General features: G+C 42.6%; 1 protein-coding gene across 2 annotated transcripts in view; it reads right to left on the bottom strand.

The window, feature by feature from the left end:
* Window positions 1-22,073, bottom strand: part of TTLL7 (tubulin tyrosine ligase like 7) — a 233,242-nt gene that overhangs the window by 78,440 nt on the left and 132,729 nt on the right. For both annotated transcript variants that reach the window (XM_082265320.1, XM_082265319.1), the window contains exons 14-15: window positions 7,192-7,366; window positions 178-452 (exon numbers count right to left, since the gene is read on the bottom strand). In XM_082265320.1, the coding sequence (XP_082121446.1) occupies window positions 178-452; window positions 7,192-7,366 (450 nt within the window). The remainder of the gene's footprint in view (window positions 1-177; window positions 453-7,191; window positions 7,367-22,073) is intronic.

Here is a 22,073-nt window from a genome sequence, read left to right as displayed (position 1 = left end):
GTAGGGCCAATTTTTTATATATGATTCAATTAACCTACCAGCATGTCTTTGGAGTAGTAGTTGATATTTACTTGGTAAATGATCATTAAAACATTTTTCTAGTCATTTAATAAGTACATTAACATCATACATAGGTTCTCTTTATGGTAAACTCGCCCCTCTGTTTTAGTCACTCACCAGTGCTGGGTACATACTGGCACAAGTACCGGTGTGCGGAACTCTATGCGATGATGAACTGCGATTAAGAGAGTTGGTCCGGTTTCCAGAAGAGGGTCTTGAAATCTGTGCAGAGACTTTTGATGAGAGGGGTCTTTGCTCTACATGTGGCGATTGTGCATTGAGTGCAGTAATAGAACGGGGACAGCTGACAGAGCGCCGAATAGGAGTAGATGATGACGAAGAGGAATAAGAAAAGGGTCGAGTTTTGGTGGGAGGTTTACAATGTATTCTACCTGCACAAAAACATACAAAAGAAAAAAAAATATTGTTATTGCATTGGAGTCATGTTCATCATCGTAGCTTTCTTCCTGTTTGACGGAGACGATACTGTACAATACGATACTTTGGGATTTCGTACTGCTTTTGTCAGAATCCTTGAGATTTCGAGAATTATTCAACTCAACATTTAGAATCCAAAAGCAAGTGTCTGTCATCTACTGGTGTTGGTCCACTGTGTTTTATCAAGTCCAACGTCAGCGCAGCCCTCTACTGGGAAATTCTAGAGCATTTCATGCTTCCCTCTGCTGACCAGCCTTATGGAGATACACACAATACATTACATTGTGCAAAATGAGATACCCTGTTGTCCAAAATGTAGAAACGTTATCTGGAAATAACATCAGAACAAAACCCAACTTCAGAAAGAGTTCCTTCTTCAGGGAAAAAGAAGGGTATAACATATGTTGTACTTTGCATGAAAAAAACAGCACAACATCTACTGTTGGGTAAAATCACAAATAAATTGGGCTGCCAAGCTCTTATTCGTACACCAAGAGGCCCAGGAATATGGGGCACCCCCATGAGTCACCACATACACACTGGGGCCACCATACGCCCTCTGTATGCATAGAGATAGTTTCGTCCTGGAGTCAGGCTGGAAGTCCCTGCAGAAGGAACTCTTTCTGAAATTGAATATATTGATACTGCGAGCTACTATCTATGAAATTAAGTGAATTTAGGCGGCTAGCATTGTTCACAATCCCACTTGTGTGCTAACTAAATCAATACACAATAAATGCTGCGCTATGTGAATGCTAAATGACTGTACAATCAAAATATAACAATAATAAAAAGTGCATATATAAAGTGAAAAATTGTCCAACATATAGTGAAAAAGTCCCCCTGTAATGAAGTCGGAAGGACGAAACTAGTCTGGGCGTGACCTGTCGGCGTCAACCAACCTACCTATTACACAGTATTACTGTTAGGAGCGATAACAGACCCGGAAGGAGCACGGACCACGGCGTGGAGCCTGGAAAATGTCCCCGAACGGTGCAGTATATCCTCCATGAGAGTTTATATGCTGTTGTGATTATGTTAAAATGTGAGTGGCTTCTTTTAAGTGGATGCAATAATAAAGTGTATAAACAATATTGCACTAGTGGGGCTTTGTGCTTTGTTTTTCCCACATGGTACGGAGTACACTGATCCCCCCTCATCCTGACGAGCATTTGGGATTATCCATGGTGGAAATTGCTGACATTTGGTGTATTTGCTTATCCACGAGAGTGGTTGAGCCATTAGTGTGAGTGAGTGTGACCTACTCCCCCTTGCTTTCAAGGTGGTGGTGTTAAGAGGTGACCCGTTACATCCACTTATTAAATCTACATCCCATCAAGTTCACATGTTTGGATGCACTTATTTATGGATGGACATTCTGATGTTATGATGGACTTTTTACAGTTGTTTGTCTACTAAAGTGATCTCATGTGTTACTGTTGAACAGAAGGACTATCTATCCTTGTGGTAGTGTGAGGTCATTACTACTTTTTGCGCTACTGGTCACACCTATATGTTTTTACATATTGCTTTGTTGCCGTTTTATATATTTATACTTTTAAGTAGCAGCACTAGGGATTGGCAGTTGGGTTGTCCCGAAGCGCTTGGGGTTGTTCACTTTTCTATTGGGGCAGGCCTTGTGAGCACTTCTTTTATTGCTATAGTGAAATATTGTCCAACATAAATGTGCATTCACTATATAACAATGTAAGAGTTCATGCAAATGATTGCTTGCAACGAAAATATAAAGCAAAAATCAAAAAATCAAGAAAAACACACAGTGCTTGATCCGCCGTGCAATTCCTTCTCAGTGCAAAAAACGAATAGTGTGCCACCTCGAAGTGCTCCCCCCCACCAGTGGAGAGAATTACCCGAGGTGAGAATACTCCTGGTGGGGGGGGGGGAGCACACCGAGGTGCCACACTATTGTTTTTTTTGCACGGCGGATCAAGCACTGTGTTTTTCTTGATTTTTTTTATTTTTGCTTTATATTTTCGTTGCAATCATTTGCATGGACTCTTACGTTGTTATATAGTGATGGCACGTTTATGTTGGACAATCTTTCACTAATAGTTCACTATATGCTGGACAATATTTCACTATATTTATGCACTTTTTAATATTATTTTAATATTGTCATATTTTGATTGTACAGTCATTTAGCATTCACATAGCGCAGCATTTCTTTCTGAAATTTGGTTTTGTCCTGATTTTATATTTAGATTGATGAAGCCACATATGGCCAGATTACATTGTTACTTACTCTGGACAACAGAGTATCCAATTTTGCACACATGTAATATGTTGTATGTACGCAGCAACAACAACAGAACAATGTTTATATACATTTTTACTGTTTTTAGACTTGCTTTGTAATAAAGATTGTAATGTATAGCCCAGGGATCCCCAAACTACGGCCCTCCAGCTGTTTTGCGGAACTACACAGCCCATGAGGCATTGTAAAACTCTGACATTCACAGACATGACTAGGCATGATGGGAATTGTAGTTCCTGAACAACTGTAGGGCCATAGTTTGAAGACCCCTGGTATAGCCTTTTAACCATATGAATTGTGTACTTGTAGTCCCATGACGGGTTTCTTTTGCAACTATTGCTGTATCACAATGCATGATGTAGCATACACGAAACTCATTGCAGCAGATCACTCTGGTGCAAATAGACCATCAGATCAGTTGACAGTGGTCACCAGGACACCAGAGAGGACAACTCTCCCCAGTGGACACACACAGCAATAAAAACCTGACAGGTTTTGACTTTAGCTAAAATAACAGTCACCAATAGAATGGGAAAACCATTATGAAGTACAGCTAGCAGTCAATACAAGATATTCTGCCAGTCTAACAACTTAGCCAAAAATGAAAATGTAGAACATGGGAGATTTTATTGAAGAAAATGAAGCGGCAGTACAGTTCATGCCCGGCCGTATGACAGCTACTGTTAGATCTATATTTCATAGGCCGGACACACAGGTTATGTCATTAAAACAAAATGAGATGTGGCGTGCCTAAACTAAGAGCACAAGTGCATTTGCTGTTATGTTCAAAGATATCCCAGAAGCCTGATATAAAATCCAGATTGTAATCACAGGAGAGTGCGGGGAGGTTTTGGGATGCCAGGCATCTCCAGCGCTGGATAAATAAATGGTCCTGACTGTGTTTGTGTAAACAGACACGCTACATTTCGCCTGCTAAGGGTTGTGGTTGATTAATGGACATCGGGAAGCTGGCTGTAAGAGGGATGGCGGTTGAAACACGAGTCTGAAGAATGCAATTTAATGGGAAACTCTTTCCAGTTAAACATGACAGATGCAGCGGATCCTGCAAGACCTCCCTTTCCATTATCTCAAATTCATTGGTCTTAAATGGCTGGCAGAGTACAAATAAAAAAATAAACAAGGAAAGATGTGGTGCAGTTAACTGGCTTTAAAACAGAATCCTTCGAGAAACTCCTGATATTTGTGAGATGCTTAAAAGGGATTACCAGTGTTGGTGAATTTGGCACACACTTTGGATAGTTAGTGTCAGGCTGGCCTTTAAAGTGGAGAGGGCTTAAAGTGGCCCTGTCAAGTCTTATACCAAGGTGGGAGAATTCCCAGGAGCCAGGTAGGCAATGCTCTCTAAAGGAGAAGTAAAGCCAAAGCTTTTTTGGCTATACTTCTATGGATCACAGGAGTGCAGTTTGTTCTGCACTCCTGTGACCCGTTTTCAGTCAACAGCGGGCTAAAGCCAGCTGTCAGCTGACGTCACAGACATGGTCCAAGCTCTGAAAAGATCATGACCATATGGTTGAGATTCACCCAGAAGTCTAAACCAAAAGCTGGCTCAGCCTCTCAGCTGCGCCGCTGGGTGAGTGAGCTAGCCACTCCCTCCTCTCCCTAGCCCAACGCTCCGGTGAGAACTGGAAGAACAGGCAGAGAGCCGGTGACTGACAGTCATCACTCTCTGCTTAGAGCGGAGGGAAAAAACACGTGTTTTTTATTGGCTCAGTTCTCAATGCAGAGATGACTGGAGACAGATGCAGCATCGGATCAATGCTATATCCACCTAGGTGAGTATAAGGTTTTTGTTTTTTTGTTAATCAATGCTTCTCATTTAAAGATCAATTCCAGGCATGGTATATTTTTACATAGCTTACATTTGCGTGCGTACAGTAATCAGTTTTTTTCTTAAATTAATGTTAAAACGTTACCCCTAAAGAAAACTGCAACTGCATGTGTAATTGCAGTGTGAGCTGGAGATTGGCTTCAATTTTCTTAGTGTATCTAAATCTGCTAGTCCATCAAACACCCCCTTGCCCTGCGGACTGACAATGCTGCTGTTCAGAAGTGCCCTCTGTGTTCCTTCATCCAGAGTGGAGGCACTCTAATATAGGGGATGTGTGACTGGCCAGATTACCTGGTGAAAACAAAGTGAAAAAAAGCCTTAAAAAAGAAAACTAATGCAGCCACCGCATCTAATGATTGGTAATCTGCAATATATTACATTTTTTTTTTTTTTTTGTCTGGCAGAGGCTGGAGCAGAGGGAAGACAGGAGATATGGGCCACTGAAGAAGTGAGAATAAGAGCTCTTCTTTTGCAGGGACCCTCCACTTTCATTTTTTTTAGGCTTGTCAATGTGATTTTAAAGTGAAATGGCAACTTGCTAGCAACCATAGACAACTCAAGTATTAATAAATAAAATGCATTATGGTTCTTGATGTTAATCTAAGGGAGTGCTTCTTTGCCACCCATTTCCTCCTTGCCTGCTGCTTCTACCACTTACTGAAACCTGCGCTATATTCTGAGGTTTTACAGGTACCTATTCCCATTTAGAAGCACTCACCCACCACTGTTGTTATAAACTCCATCAATGCAATGTAGATAGCCTCATTTTCATTGAGGTAGAGGAGCTTATATGGTAGGAGCTGGCAGTGTTGTTGGAAGAGGAATTAGAACACCATCCCAACATAGCGCCTTTCATAATGCAGGCATCCATCCAGAGGCAAGAATGGGGTGCAAGCAGGGCTGTCTTTAACACACGGCAAAAGGGGCAGCTGCCCTGGGTCCAGTCATTCTTGTGGGGCCCAAAGCAGCTGCCCCTTGAGCCCGCGCTGGCTGCAAATAGGTAAAAAGTGGGTTTTGGGAGGGCCCAAGAAAATATTTACCCAGGGTCCAATCATAATTAAAGACGGCCCTGGGTGCAAGAAGCACAAGTGCCGTAGTTTGTGCTGCATTATAAAAATGCAAACAATTATTTATCTGCTGCTTTCCTGTGGGAATAAGAGGTAGGATGGTAGGAAATATGACTAAAGCTGAAAAGTTTGTGACTTAAATTGGTCCTTCACCCTCCCCACCCACTTTCTGTCATTCCACTCCTATCCCTCTCCTCTATCTCAAGTGGATTTATTTCTTATTACCTTTGTTTGGGAAAAACATCCCTGCAATTCCTGGAATATTGCCTAGGCGAGAACATTGTATTCCGCTTTCCACAGCCTCTTGAGATACTTAAGTCATACATTCCAGGAGGCCCTCAGGTACTCCACAGTGCAGGCGCCATGGTGCATCATCAGGGCTCCGATGTCATAGTACCCGCACAGTTTCAGGGGGCAGTTGCAAAAACCCAGAGGAGACAGCCATCTCTAGATGACATTGGTGGCACGGGAACCTGGGATGCTGGGCATGGATACCCCAGCATAAAAGGTAAGATAAGAAAAAAAACATTGGGGGAGAGTGAAGTTCCTCTCTAACCACTTGCCGACCAGGCCTTTTCTGGAACTTTTTGTTTAAAAGTTTAAATTAGTATTTTTTGCTAGAAAATTACTTTAAGAGCCCCCAAACATTATTTTTTTAGCAGAGACCCTAGAGAAATTTGGTACACCTCAGCCATTCTTGCCCCGTGTGTGATGTGCCCCGCCCTGTTGCCCGTCATTTGGTTCCTCAGCTCCCGTGGGAGACATTCTGGGCCATGTTCGTATCCCAATGTCAGCAACCATTCTAACAGCATGTAAGTTTTTTTGTTGGGGATCCGAGGGTTTGTCTCTCTTTTTCCCCCTTTCCCTCCCAGTCCTCATTTATCCTTACCTGCCATCTCCTCATATACACATATATTTTTTTATAGATCAAACATCCACTCCTGATGAAGTGGTACAGACAGTCCACGATACGCGTCGAGTATCAACCTTTTTTCTTTGTTGTACCAAATTAGGGATGGAGACCCACGACATATCCCACCGTGCGTCTCATTTAAAGTCCCACCCTCCTTATGCTAGAGAAATAAATGGCGATCATTGCAATATTTTATGTCACACTGTATTTGCACAGCGGTCTTTCAGATGCAAATATTTCAGGAAAAAATAAACTTTAATAAATCAAAAAAAAAAAAAAAACCAGGAGGTGTGGGGGGGGGTTTGGGTACCTCTCCTGCCCCCTTTAAAAGTGATCCCGCAGCAAATGCCCCCACTGGACAGCTTTTATCCAGCGCAAAATCGCTTATAGTAACAAAATGGTACCCGTGTTATGTTGTCGTAACACTGGTATTTAACCTCAAAGTATTGACGTATTTGTACTATGGGCTAGTCAGCAAGTGGTTAAACTGATGTGTAAATTTCTGCTTTAAACATTTCCATAATAAATGTCTTTAGAACAGCAATACTTGCTGATCTCATATTATAAAGTAACAGTAAAATGTACATACTGGACCTTTCCAAGGATTTGTATTTTTGTTCCTCCAGCATATAGGAAACCTTCTTCTCTCTCACCAGTGGTTCTTCCTCGCTGTCCGTGCTGCTGTCTGAGCCGGAGCTGCTGCTGTTGCTGCTGTAGTTTTTCTTCTTCGAGGTCGGGGTACATTCTGGCATGGAGGACAATGTCTGCAAGAAGAATGGCTCTGCTAACAGGACACATTGTAACCCACATAATAATAACAGGGCTGAATCAACCAATGACATATCAAATACTGACAATGAAAGCTTTAAGGCCCGTGCACACGATTCAAAAATCGAATGAGAAATACCGCTTTCGAAGCAATCGTACGATAATCTGATTGTTAGGACACTACTTTCGAGAGCCGATCACGACAGTTTGGACAAGCACAAATTTGTTCTTGTACGATACCAGATCACACTATTTTTGTTTAACCACTTTACCACCGGAGGATTTTGCTGTCTTACGTCCAGGCCACTTTTTGCGATTCGGCACTGTGCGAATTTAACTGACAATTGCGCGGTCGTGCGACGCTGTACCCAAACGAAATTTATGTCCTTTTTTTCCCACAAACAGAGCTTTCTTTTGGTGGTATTTGATCACCTGTGCGATTTTGACTTTTTGCGCTATAAACAAAAAAAGAGAGTAAATTTTGAAAAAATAATATTTTTCACATTTTTTTATATGAAATTCCCCCCCCCCCCCCCCCAAAAATGTAAAAATCGAAATTCTTTTACATTTTTGGCCAATTTGTTTTCTGCTACCTATGTTTGGTAAAAAAAATCGCAATAAGCGTATTTTGATTGGTTTGCGCAAAAGTTATTGCGTTTACTAACTATGGGAAAGATTTCTGTCATTTTTGGTGTTTTTTTTTTAACGAGCAATGGCGGCGATCTGCGACTTTTTTTGCGGGACTGCGACATTGCGGCGGACAGATCGGACCCCTGACTGACATTTTTGACACTTTTGGGGGTACCAGTGACATTACCACAGTAATCAGTGCTATATATATGCACTGTTACTGTAAAAATGACACTGGCAGGGAAGGGGTTAATTTTATTGGAGAGGGAGGGGTTAATGTATGCCTGGTGCTTACTAACGTGTGTGGGGGAGGTGACTGAGTGACACAGGGACAGATCGCATGTTCAGCTATGCTGAACCCTGCAATCTGATCCTGTCTGTCACTTAGGAGATCTGCCCGCTTTGTTTACACAAGTGGGCGGATCTCCAAACTCGATTCCCTGACGATCGGGGAAGAGCAGCGGCGATCCTCCCCTGGCGCGACTCCCGCTGTGACAGAAAACAGCGGGAGCGAGCCTCCGGCGGCGCCCACAAGGGGAGGAGTCCAGCGACGTAGGTCTACGTCGCTGGACGGGAACGAGCCACTGTGCCGCATTAGTTACATATAGTTACATAGTTTGTGAGGTTGAAAAAAGACATCAGTCCATCCAGTTCAACCTATGATGTGCGTGTGTGTTTGCTGTTAACTGTACATTGTATACCCCTCTATGTTGTGGTCTCTAAGGTGCCCATCTAATAGTTTTTTGAAACTATCAATGCTTCCTGCTGATACCACTGCTTGTGGAAGAGAATTCCACATCCTTACCGCTCTTACAGTAGAGGCACAGTGACTGGTCGTAAAGTGGTTAATCAGTACAGTTGTCGTCCAAAAATACAATACAAATACACTACAACACATTACATCACTTCCCAATTTTTATTCTGTCGTATGAGATTGTTCGTAACTTTAGTAACCCATTTTTCGGATTGTTTGTATGGGGCATTAGAGGTGAATGTTATCAGCACTGAGCTTAGACAAGAGACAGCACAGAGTTACAATCTGGCATGTCTGCTTTGGCAGGGAGAGAATAAAAGTAAATAATTAAACAATTAATCCATGAGAGGTCATGCCACCTTATGCAAGAGTAGAAATGCCAATTGGTCACTGGTTTTCTTTAAGATAGCAGCTTTATTTATGAGGTTAGCAAAATAATGAAGGTAAACATGTGTTGCACTATAACATTTATCTCAGAGTTGGACATTTTTTTTTTTGACAGATTTTTATCTCTTAATTAGTCACGGCTCAGACTAAACCTTGCACAGTATGTTGTTTTATTTATTTTTTTTGTGCAGATCAATAAAGTTTATTAATGGCTGTTTCTTCATATCCGTTAAATGTGTTAATTAACGGACTGTCCTTCAAGCTTCTATTGATAAAGTTTACTTGAGAAACTTGTTCCATATTATTATCTTGCAAAAGAATATTGACACGCAAAGTTCGTAATAGTCAAGATGGAAGCTGCCAGTTCAGGGCCGTGAGAATCAAACTCAAATTCTGCTCAAAAATAATTTAAAAAATGTTATATGGTATAACATTTATATATATATATATATATATATATATATATATATATATATATATATATATGTTTATATTTATGTTTATTTATATTTATGTTTATATATATGTATGTATATTTATGTTTCTATGTTTATATTTATATGTTATATGGTTCATGTAGATGTAAAACATTTCTTTTTTTTTTACTTTAATTTTTTTTTTGGAGCAACCAGTCCTTGGTTCTAATATAGTCCTGCATGCTATAAAGCCCTAAATGGTGTGACATCATTGATCGTACTGAGGTTTAAAAGTCAAAACTTTTTAAGGGTTACAATCCCTGTTAGGTTATTTTCTGCTTTCTATGTCTGTGCTTTCTGGGGAGATTTCTGCTGACTCCTTGTCCCAGAGACACAATTAGAAATTAAAGGAAATCCGCCCAAAGTGAGGGAAATTCCCATTTAGACCGCTGTTATCAGAACAAGTGTCCCCAATTAAAAATTCCAGCTGGGTATACACGGACTGAAACTTAGCGGGTTAAGCCCCGGTTCACACTTATGCGAGTGCGGGGTTCGCATGTAATGTCTGAGCGCACTGCTCCTTCATTACATGCTATCGACTGTGCGGTGCCGATCGCATACACTTTGTATGGCTAAATTCGCACCCGCACCCGCAGCAAACTCGCACAGGACCCTTTTTGGCAGCCGCATCAGGATCGGATCGCACAGCGGTTCACACTTGTGCGATCCGATCCTGTGCGAACTGCAAGATCGCACTGCGATATGCGATCAAACTGGGGGTGTCGTTAAGATTACATTGACACCCCCAGCGTATTGCATATGGCAGTGTGAACTGCCGGGGGTGCATGTGCGATGCGGGAACAGGCTGCGGATTCACAGCCTTCCCGCATCGCATAAGTGTGAACCGGACCTCAGTGGCCAAATTTTGATCTCTGTGTGACCTCCCTCCCCCTCCCCTTTTCGCCAGAAGTCAATCAGTAGATCGCCTTCTGTTGAACGGAATTGATGCAAAACTTTCAATCAGCTGCTGCAGCCAGTTGGCTACAGCACTGATCAATGTATTCTGAAAGCGGAGGAGTCCCTGCTGTCAGAATACAAAAGCACAGCGGGGAGGATTCCTCCAATCAAATCGCTTGTGTGGAAGGGAGAAGCCTTTTGTTTTGTTTTTTTGTTTGATCAGCCAAACAGAATAATCTACCAACAGGTCTTTGAACTGTGGGAGGAAACTTATGCACAGGAGAAACTGGCAAACTCCATGCAGGTAGTGTCATTATTATTATTATTATTATTATTATTATACAGGATTTATACAGCGGCAACAGTTTGCGCAGTGCTTAACAAAATGAAGGCAGACATTATAGTTACAAAACAATTTGGTACAGGCATACCCCTGCTTTACGTACACTCACTTTATCTACACTCACGAGTACGGACAAAGCTTGGTCAGCTTGACATAGCACTACTCCCGGTTTTCAACATTGGCGTCTATGGGAAATCTTGGTCTGCTTGATATGGCACTGCTCCCTAGGGGTCTTAACACTGGCATTTATGGGAAATCTCGGTCAGCTTGACATGGCATTGCTCCCCATCTAACATTGATGTCTATGGGAGATTTTGGTCAGCTTGACATGGCACTGCTCCCTGTCTAACATTGGCATCTATGGGAAATCTCGGTCAGCTTGACATAACAATGTTCCCGAACCATAAGTGATGGGGACACCAAACTTAGGGAGCCCAGAGAAGGGACCCAAGACTACAACATATCCAATTTTTTGGTCAGCCACCTTGCCTAGGTAATCTTCCATGTCATAGTCCTGGGTCCCCTTAACATGCTTCCCAAGTTTGGTGTCCCTGTCACTTATGGTTTAAGAGCAGTGCCATGTCAAGCTGACCAAGATTTCCCATAGAGCTAGTATATTTATATGCATTGAAAAGCGAAAAAGGGTATTGCTTCATTTTAAGTACCTTTTAATTTTACATATATGCTCTGGTCCCATTGTGTACAGGTGACTTCCCCTGTCTTGTGAGGGCAGCAAGGCGGCATCTATCCAAATCAGCCCGGACAGAGACCTTTCAGCTTAGCCCCTCTGGGACCCACCTTTTAAGTGCAGGAGATTTGTCTGGTGTGTTTTCAAAGTCAATCCCACCTCTCCATCTGTACAGTACTGTACAGTAGAAGCATCAACTATATACAGTATGCAGCGCTGTGTTTCGGAGCAATACGGGTGACTTCCCATCTGCTGCAGACTAAACTGAGTCAGCCTGAATGTTTCTCAGCCATTCAGGGAAAGCCTTGTATTTTTATCAATAAATAAAAGGCTTCCTCCAACTGTCAGAGGTGGAAAGGTGGGTGCCGGGCGGATGACGTCATAATTTCCGCCTCATGAATTATATACTATATTGCCAGAAGTATTTGGATGCCTGTCTTTACACGCACATGAACTTTAATGGCATCCCAGTCTTAGTCTGTAGGGTTCAAAATTGAGTTGGCCCACCCTTTGTAGCTATAACAGCTTCAACTCTTCTGGGAAGGCTGTCCACAAGGTTTAGGAGTGTGTCTATTGGAATGTTTGACCATTCTTCCAGAAGTGCATTTGTGAGGTCAGGCACTGATATTGGACGAGAAGGCCCTGGTTCGCAGTCTCCACTCTAATTCAGAAATACACAATGTTAACAGGCGCTTGATCACATATCGAACCAAAAGTCCATGGAGTTAAAAGTCATTAATGGCACAGGGGGAGAAAAAGTCCACCATGTAGGGCAGCCATCCAGAAACCAAAAGCCAGGGGTTCCACAGGGCTAAAACAAAGACAGACAGAGGCGCCTCTAAGTGTAGACTTTATGCAACAGGTTTAATGAATAAAATTATGCACTCACGTTAGTAAGCATATATTCATGCCCATAAAACAAGGTTCCAGTGTGGAGAAGTGTACATCATCCGGTCATGGACATCCGTCCTGCTGGAGCTGAAATCCTTTCGCCATGGCCGGCTTGTACGGCAAGGTTAGAATCAGGAAGTAGGCTCGGTGTATTTGCTTGACAGCAAGGCTTAGTGGATAGTTGACCCTGGATGATGTCATCTGCATGCAACGCGTTTCCGAGTGTGCTTGCTGCCTGGGGGAGGGCAGCCGCGCTCCTTCTTCGCGGCAGATACTTACCGTGAAGAAGGAGCGCGGCTGCCCTCCCCCAGGCAGCAAGCACGCTCGGAAACGCGTCGAATGCAGATGACATCATCCAGGGTCAACTATCCACTAAGCCTTGCTGTCAAGCAAATACACCAAGCCTACTTCCTGATTCTAACCTTGCCGTACAAGCCGGCCATGGCGAAAGGATTTCAGCTCCAGCAGGACGGATGTTCATGACCGGATGATGTACACTTCTCCACACTGGAACCTTGTTTTATGGGCAGGAATATATGCTTGCTAGCGTGAGTGCATAATTTTATTCATTAAATCTGTTGCATAAAGTCTACACTTAGAGGCGCCTCTGTCTGTCTTTGTTCCACTCTAATTCATCCCAAAGGTGTTCTATCAGGTTGAGGTCAGGACTCTGCAGGCCAGTCAAGTTCCTCCACCCCAAACTTACTCATCCATATCTTAATGGACCTTGCTTTGTGCACTGGTGCGCAGTCATGTTGGAACAGGAAGGGGCCATCCCTAAACTGTTCCCACAAAGTTGGGAGCATGAAATTGTCCAAAATGTCTTGGTATGCTGACGCCTTAAGAGTTCCCTTAACTGGCACTAAGGGGCCAAGCCCAACCCCTGAAAAACAACCCCACACCATAATCCACCAAATGATTTAGAATAGTGCACAAAGAAAGGTCCATAAAGACATGGATCAGTGAGTTTGGGGTGGAGGAACTTGACTGGCCTGCACCTCAACCTGATAGAACACCTTTGGGATGAATTACAGAGGAGACTGCGAGCCAGGCCTTCTCGTCCAATACTTTTGGCAATATAGTGTACTTTAAGTATGTAATGAACAAATATGTCTACACCAATGTACATAACTACTTAAAAATACTACAAACAAATCAAGTTTTTAAACACAAACCCATACTGATAAACTAATCTTTTACATTTCCACGTGTGGAAAAAAAAAAAATTACATACAGTATAAACCTTCCATTTAAAATGTCTTCCTTCTTACTTCTTAAGGCCTCAATTTAAGGCTTTAAAAGGTCTGTCTGAAAGGAAGCCTCATTATTATTCTGGTCAGACATGCATGGGGGGGGGGGGGGGGAGTATGGCTTATACATGATTAGCACCATTTCACATCCATTTAATAACCATTAAATAACTAAAGTGTTCTCAGCAGGTTACTAAAACCTGCTCCAGTCATGGATGAACTTCCAGTGAATAGAGTAGATTGTGAAAACGTCAGAAAAACAGTGACTAGCATGTCAGTGTCTCCTCAGAATGATCGCAGGACTTGATTGATGGCTGCTGCTTCTATTCCTGGACCAGCCGTCTGCAGCACAGGAGCCTTCAGGTGAAAGCGGTTTAATTGACCAAAGTCAACATTTCCGCACTAAAAATATACCTCAGATCTGTCAATGTTACATTTCATCAGAGCTAGATACTGACTGCCATAGCATTGCCGTATAGAAGACGCTGGCTCGTTTGTTCTAGTAACTCTTCCAATTCAACTGAAGGTCTGGTATAGCAGAAGGTTTTCTTTTAGGTAGCTCTCCAGGGAAAAATGGTTGTGTCTTGGAATGACATTCCGTTAAATTCAACACATTTTGCTGGGTTAATAAGCCTCCCTTCACAAGGAAAGAAAACATATTCTAGACCAGCCTTTTTCAAGTAGGGTGCCTTCAGGTTTCTTCAGTGGTTTCCTTTGCAAACTGCCTAAAAATTGTCCAATAATTGTATACAAGTGATTAGATCATGGCTGCCTCTTAGTTACATAAAGACACAGGTTTTCATTGTGCACCACTACAACCTTCCAGCCACCAGCATCCTAACAACCAATGATGTAATCGGTTGATAAGGAGGATGTCGGGTGCTGGGGGGGGCTGTCAGCCAGGAGGAACACTGCGACTCGGGCTGAGACCCAGTCGTATGCGACCTCGCGAGGCGTTTAACTCGCGGGCCAGCCCCCGTCCGGTGGGGCTATGTCGCAGCCGACCTAGCGTGGAGCTGAGGTCTGCACACGCTCACTGGCCAGACTGGGGTGACCACTGAATCTAGATCATCCTATAGTACCTATAGCAGAGAGAGGGAGTATACCCCCCTGGGACTGCTCATAGGCATAGCCAGACTTTTTTCTGCCTAGTGTCCTACTCCTGTTGGGGGCAGCATAACCCAATGGTTAAGAAGAAATGTTTTGCCTATAGTTGAACATTTAACAAGCTGAAGTTGGAAGCGGATTGGCTATCAAGCACAGCTGCAGCAGATTTTGCACTCTCCAGTTTTAGTAACTCAACCCCAGTGCCTTATAAATGAAAATAAAACCTAATAAAATGTACTTTTTCAAAAAAGTTAGGGTTTTGTGACATCACTGTCCCCTATGCAATATACTGTAACTACTGTACACCAAAGAATGAGACTCCCACTTTCTGATGCTACCAATTATTTCTTGCAACCAGGCGTGGACATATTGTCTGTTCTGCTGCACAAGAGGCCAAAAGGACAAGGGAGTTCACTGGGTTCACTGTGAAATGTTTTGCTGTGGTTAATGGAAAATGGAAACTATTATGCCTCCTAATCAACAGTCTCTCCAAAGTCTATTTCTGAAAAAAAGAAAACGAGTATTAAGACTTGTCTTGCATCAGCAGAGACGTGAGCCCCAGCATGAGATGCCACACTGTAGCGTGTGCTCGTTAATGGATCTCGCGGCAGGCTTAGCAAGAGATGCCTAACATGCCATATTTTAAGCAGCCATATTATAATTACTGACCGATTTTCCCAGTAGATGGTTTATGGGTATTACTCGCCTTTTGTCAGGGCATTAATAACTGGAACACAGATGCTGCAGCCATATTGCAGCCGCTTCATCTTCCAATGTGTGTTGTATTTTAAATGAAGCATAAAATAGGAAAATGAGCTGCCTAAATTAGTTTGTCTGTTTAAGAAAGAGCAGAATATTATTGTGAATGTTTTCTGTGAGTCTGGTTTCTTTATCGCAGTAGTAAATTGGAGGGAGCCTTCGGGCACAACTATGCAACAGCAGTTTCTGTGCCACTCTTGATGCACCTGACTTTAATGTAATGTTTCTAAAATACTTCTCTTCAAAAGTACGTACACTATAAACCTGAAAAAATCCAAACTGTTTTCAATCCACTGCTTTTTATTAATTTATTTTTCTACGGCATGGCTAGACCAACTCCTGTGCAGTAGCTATATAAGATCTAACCAAAAAGGGTTGGTCTACTCAAAAGTAATATTTTAGTTATGAACACTTCATGAAATAGAAGAGGAAAGGAGAGATAGACTCACACATTTATGGGTTCAGGGAAAAAAACTGAACACCTTTCTAATCTGTTCAATCTGTCTGTGAAGGTTCTCATTGTAAAAATGGTAGTAGTTAGTCACATTCAACTGGAATTGTTCTGTAGATGTTGACGATGTTTTATAGATTATCCAAGCCAATTTTTTAGTTCCAATGAGTGTCAGAGTTTCATTAAACCTTTCATTTTTCTGACACTGGTTAGAACTGAAGAAGTGGTTTGGAGATGCTTTATGAAATGGATTTATTGGCTAAAGCCCCGTACACATGTGTCAAAATTCGGCCGGGAATTTTCGTCCGACGACCGATCTGCCGATTTTCAGCTTGTTAGTATGATGCTTCCGACAACCGACTCCGACTTTTCGGCCGAAAAAAGTCTGGTGTGCAGGCTATAAAATATTTGTCCACCGTCAAAACACGTCCGATTTTCGTGCAGTCAGTACAGATTACGACAGGGAAAAATCTTATGAGCAAGACTGGGCATGCTCAGAGAAGAAAGAACACAAAGAAAGCAAACCAACACATGACATAACTTCTAAAGTAAAATTTTGTCGTGCGGGAAAATTCGTGTGCAGTCTAGGCACATTCCAACCAACAAAACACAACTCTGGACAAAAGACGGACGGACGGTTGGCGGAAATTCATTACGTGTGTACGGGGCTTAAGTCTAACTTTCTGAGCATGTTTCATGTTACAGACCCCTGTCTGTGGCAGGTGGAATCGTAGGTTTCAACGGAGCACAGGTACAGTGATGTCACCCTGTAGTCCACTGACACTTCCTCCAGCCCTTTAACTCAAGGTCCATACCTTGGTAAGGACCAGTGGCTGAAGAAAGAGTCCAAAGATGCCAGAGCATTGCACCAAAATCCACTGATTGCGGTGGTAATACTTTCCAGGTTCCTACGCAGAAAAAAGTCCACAGATGCCAGAGCATTGCACCAAGATCCACTGATTGCAGTGGTAATACTTTCCAGGTTCCTAAGCAGAAAAGAGTCCACAGATGCCAGAGCATTGCACCAAGATCCACTGATTGCGGTGGTAATACTTTCCAGTTTCCTAAGTAGAAAAGAATCCACAGATGCCAGAGCATTGCACCAAAATCCACTGATTGCGGTGGCAGGGCTGCTGTTAGAACAGACTACCTGGCAGGGCCCCCCCAAGAAAATACTAAAGATATATTTAGCTAATATTACAACAAAATCACTATTAGCAGACACAAATGTAGCATAACTCACATAATTCCTGCTAAATCTAAAAAAAAAAAAATCTATGTTAATAAATAAAAATGAAAATGAGATGAAAAAAATATACAGGCTGGGCAGTTGGAGCTCAGTGATCAGAGAGACAGAGAGAGAGAAACAAAGTTACAAATAAACTCCTGAGCAGAGATAACATTAGAGCCAGTGCTGGGAGGGGGGCCCACACAGGGAGGGGGATTAGTGAGGGACAACTGTCTCTTTCTCAGAAGATAAAAGCTTGATAGGGAGAAGGACACAGATCAGATTCAGGTGCTGGAGGAAGATTTCTGTATTTGTTGTCCATCACTAATCCCCCCTCTGTGTGGGCCCCCCTGTGTGCTTGGGCCCCCTACAAGAGGGCTGGTGGTCCCCCCCTATCACGGCCCTGTGCGGTGGTAATACTTTCCAGTTTCCTAAGCAAAAAACAGTCCACAGATGCCAGAGCATTGCACCAGGATCCACTGATTTTGGTGGTAATACTTTTCAGGTTCCTAAGCAAAAAAGGCAACAAATGCACAATTTTTTAGTAATTATTATATGTGCATTTATTCGATTTTGCCAAGGTTTACTTTAACTATACAAAACAAGTCCAGTTGAATGGGACTAACTGCTTGATAACCTGTTTCAATGAATTCTGTTATTATCAGGATCGGTATGTTGGGTTGTTGTGGGCTGCCCATAAAAAGTGTATTGCTACTAACCAGGAAACTACTAAAGGCAAATGGGCTGTTCACTTTGCAAGGGAAGTTGCACTTGGCAAGGCAATTTTTCCAAGAGCTTAGTTAATGTGGTATAATTTTACTTAGCAAATACAACCCAATCACATGCAAGGACAATAAAAAAAAAAAACAGCATTTTTTGCTTGCACGTGATTGGATGATGGAAGTCTGCAGAGCTTCATTTCATTCGCTAAGCTAAATTCTCTTGCAAAGTGAACAGCCTAATTGTGTTTAATAAATATACACCATGATGTCTACAGAGACATACACTCTGGACAATGACTGGTTACACATAGGACTGCCATTGCCAATTCTCCTTTGAATATGCTAGTTGATTGGCTAGTACAATTACCATCTGGGTTCAAGTGGGTGGGCCATTTGACTCAAAAAAGAATGCATAATCTGTAAAGTCAGATTTTTTTTTTTTTGCATGCTGGTGCCAGGTAAGTGGAAAAAAGTATTAAAGTAAGAGAGTAAACATGACAGCCAGGAAACTATCATGTGCAGAATGAGAAGTAGAATTGATAGCCTTCATACCTCTCTTAGGAAAGGTTTCCTTTAAGGCTGGCTTAAAGTGATTGAAAATTTTTTTTCTTAATTAAAATAATAAACATGTCATACTTACTTGCTCTGTGCAATGGTTTTGCACAACGCAGCCCCGAAACTCCTCTTCTGGGGCTCCCCCCGGCACTCCTGGCTCCTCCTGTTCAGCGAGTGACCCCATAGAAAGCCGCTTCAGCCTGCTAATCTCCCCTGTGAGGAGGGAGAGAATGGAAAGATCCACTGCTCATGGGCATAACACTGAATCAAAATTGGGCTCAGGTAAGTATAAGGGGGTGAGATCCTGTAGCACTGTTTTTTTTTTTTTTACCTTAAAGTGATATTATACTTTGGATTTTTTTAAATTAAAATAATAAATGTTTTTTGCACAGAGCAGCCAGATCCTCCTATTCTCGGGTCCCTCGCCATCACTCCTGGCTCTCCCCCCTCAGCAAATGCCCCCAAAGAAAGCTGATTCCCATGGGGGCACTCATGCGGGCTCGATCTCGAGCCGCCCTCTCTGTGTCTATTGACACAGAGAGGGCGGCTTGGCCCTGCCCCCTGCTCACTCGTTACAGAGTTTCATTGGCAGCAGTAGGAAGCCAATGACTCCCGCTCCTACCAATCTGCCCAGTGAGGAAGGACAGAGCAGGGAGAGCCACTGCTCTTGTGCACATTGATAAGGAATTGGCAGCACTCCAGGTTGAGTCAAAATCCAGATTTATTGACTGGACATCCAAATATGACAATCGTGACAAGGTAGACGCGTTTCACACACTGACTGTGTGCTTAATCATTAATCAATTTTTCCTTTATCAAGTTTTCACGGAGGCGAGCCGGGGCATGAGTCATCAGGCAATTACACCACCTTGAGCAGTTCTTGTCTCTTCAATTGCACATTGATAAATCAAGATCAGGCTCAGGTAAGTATAAGGGTTGGGGGATCCTGCAGCACAGAAGGTTTTTTACCTTAATGCATAAAATGCATTGAGGTAAAAAAAACTTTAGCCTGTACAACCACTTTAATGCATAGAATGCACTAAGGTAATTAAAACTTAAGGGCCAGCTCATACCACATGCAGTCCAGTGCCTTTTTTTTCTGCATCAAAAACGCATGGAAAGTAGGGTATATGGTTTCTAATGGCATAGTTCACACCAGTGCTTGCAGTTTCAGTGCGTTCCAGTTCCAGAAAAAAAGAAAAACATGCTGCATTTTTCCTGCACTGGAACGCTGTAAAATGCATCAAAAATGCACTGGAACACACTGAAACACACCAAAATCACACAGGAAACATACAAGTCCTTATTTAAGGTTAAGATAGAAGAGGGGAGGGAAAATGCACTGGACTTCATCAAAAACGCACTGGAACGTCAAATATGTGCATGCAGAAAAGCATCTGGAATGCATCCGGTTTCTATGGCGTGAACTGACTCTAAGGCTCAAGAACCACATTAATACCTTTGCATTGTAATGCACATTAAAATGCACATTTTACCGTGTGTTATTACCATAATGCAAAATGATACATGGTGTAACGTGAGAATTACCTACCCCGTGAGAAAAACCTACCCTCGTCACTTCCGGGCAGGAACAGCTGAGCAGCGCAGCAGTGCGCATGCTCAGAGGCCCGGAGACCTAATGAAAAAGATAAGGAGCTGACTACTGGGCATGTGCAGTAGTATGAAAGTATTAGGGTGTCCGTGAAAAAACCTACCCACGCGGCGGTGACATTAAAACAGCTGTACTACAATATGAGTCATCACCGCTCCTTCCCCTGTGACTACCCTGATCTTGGCTAGTAAATATAAAAGCGGCTGGCGGCTCCGTTATGTATCTTTTCATGCACCCGCCGGCGCTTTTATATTTACTAGCCGACATCAGTGAAGTGTCAGGGGAAGGAGCGCAGATGATTCATATTGTAGTAAAGCTGTTTTAATGTAAGCGCCGCTTTACAGACACTGAGGGTGCCCCGGAAGTGACGAGGGTAGGTTTTTCTCACGGGTAGGTAATTTTCACGGAACACCGGCACTCAAAGCACAATGGGGCTGATGGACTCACCGTGCACCATATCACCATACTACCTTGCACTATGGTGAGCTGCGTTAAAGAGAAACAGGTGAATGCCTGGTTTATGGCACTATGCTGTGGACTGGCAGACCATTCTAAATTAAAGGTCTGTCTTAACACAAATCACAAAGGTCCAATTGTTCAAAGAAAATGTGACCGCACTCAGAGAAAATTGAAGAATGGAATGTTTAATCCCCCGTAGGATATAATACAAACAGTGCTTCACGTAGACACAGGACAGGTAAACGCGTTTCACAATTCTAAGATCGCTTAATCATTACCAAATGGTAATGATTAAGCGATCTTAGAATCGCGAAACGCGTTTACCTGTCCTGTGTCTATGTGAAGCACTGTTTGTATTATATCCTACGGGGGATTAAACATTCCATTCTTCAATTTTCTCTGAGTGCGGTCACATTTTCTTTGAACAATTGGAGCTTTGGATGACAGATCCGACTTGCACGGGAGCACCTTTCCTCACCTGAGCGGTTCTCTCCCTCTATCTACATTAACACAAATCACAATGTGTGAATTACCACATATTAACGTGCGTGTAATGTGCACTACAACAGTTCAGCCAAGAGTGAGGGGGTGCTAAATTTTTCTTCTATACCCTCTCTTGTATTTATTTCATTGATTTCCCCTGGGATCAGGACATGTTCGTTGGCAAGCCTTCGTCCCCATAGAACAAAGAAATAGGTGAAGTCACGTTGAACGTTTCTGTAACAAAATTCTCAGCTTAATTACTCATCCACTCACTCTTAACATCTTGAAAACACAAGCCTTTGAATGAGGCACTCGTATTTGTGTCCTGCCATTTACAAGGATCATACATCTTCTGAAGAACCTTGCTTTTTAATTTCACTTTCTCACAGTTTTGTGGGAGTGAGATGTTCTGAGAAGTTGGACGGGATCCGAAGTGTTGCTGAAAGGGAACATCGTTTTCAGATGCCACAAATCCTTTCAATGTGGTGTCCTCAGAGTTCCATTAAACCTTTCATTAGCGCAGATTGAGACGTGCACTATTCCAAAACACTTCCACTTACTAATAAATAACAGGTTGCGTCTCCCATGAAATAAAGACAGAATATTAACGAAGACTCAATGCAGGAAACAGTGTTATGGATCTTCATTTTGAAATTAATTTGACATATAATTAGCTTTTGTTTTTTTCCTAACTTTACCAAAAAAATATACTGCAGTATTTGTTAATGCACGGTCGTGTAAAAATGTAAAAAGATGTGGATGAGCATGTTGTAAGGCTTGCAAAATGCACTTTTTAACTAGTATAGCCACTTTAGTCAGTTATAGTACATGGCACCAGCACAGTCTGCAGTGCCTATAGACACTTCTAGGGGTCTAAGATGGAATTTGGACAAATGTATACTTCTTGCGATTGGGGGGGGGGGGGGGGCAGCAGCACACTGGCCTTCCCAGGGAATGGCTGTGTGTGTGTGTGTGGGGGGGGGGGGGGTCAGCACAAGCCTGATCATTGGA

Source organism: Pelophylax lessonae (genome assembly GCF_965119305.1).
Source record: "Pelophylax lessonae genome assembly, chromosome: 8".
NCBI lineage: Eukaryota > Metazoa > Chordata > Amphibia > Anura > Ranidae > Pelophylax > Pelophylax lessonae.
Note: the sequence above shows the minus strand (reverse complement) of the source record. Positions and strands in the feature narration are given on the sequence as shown.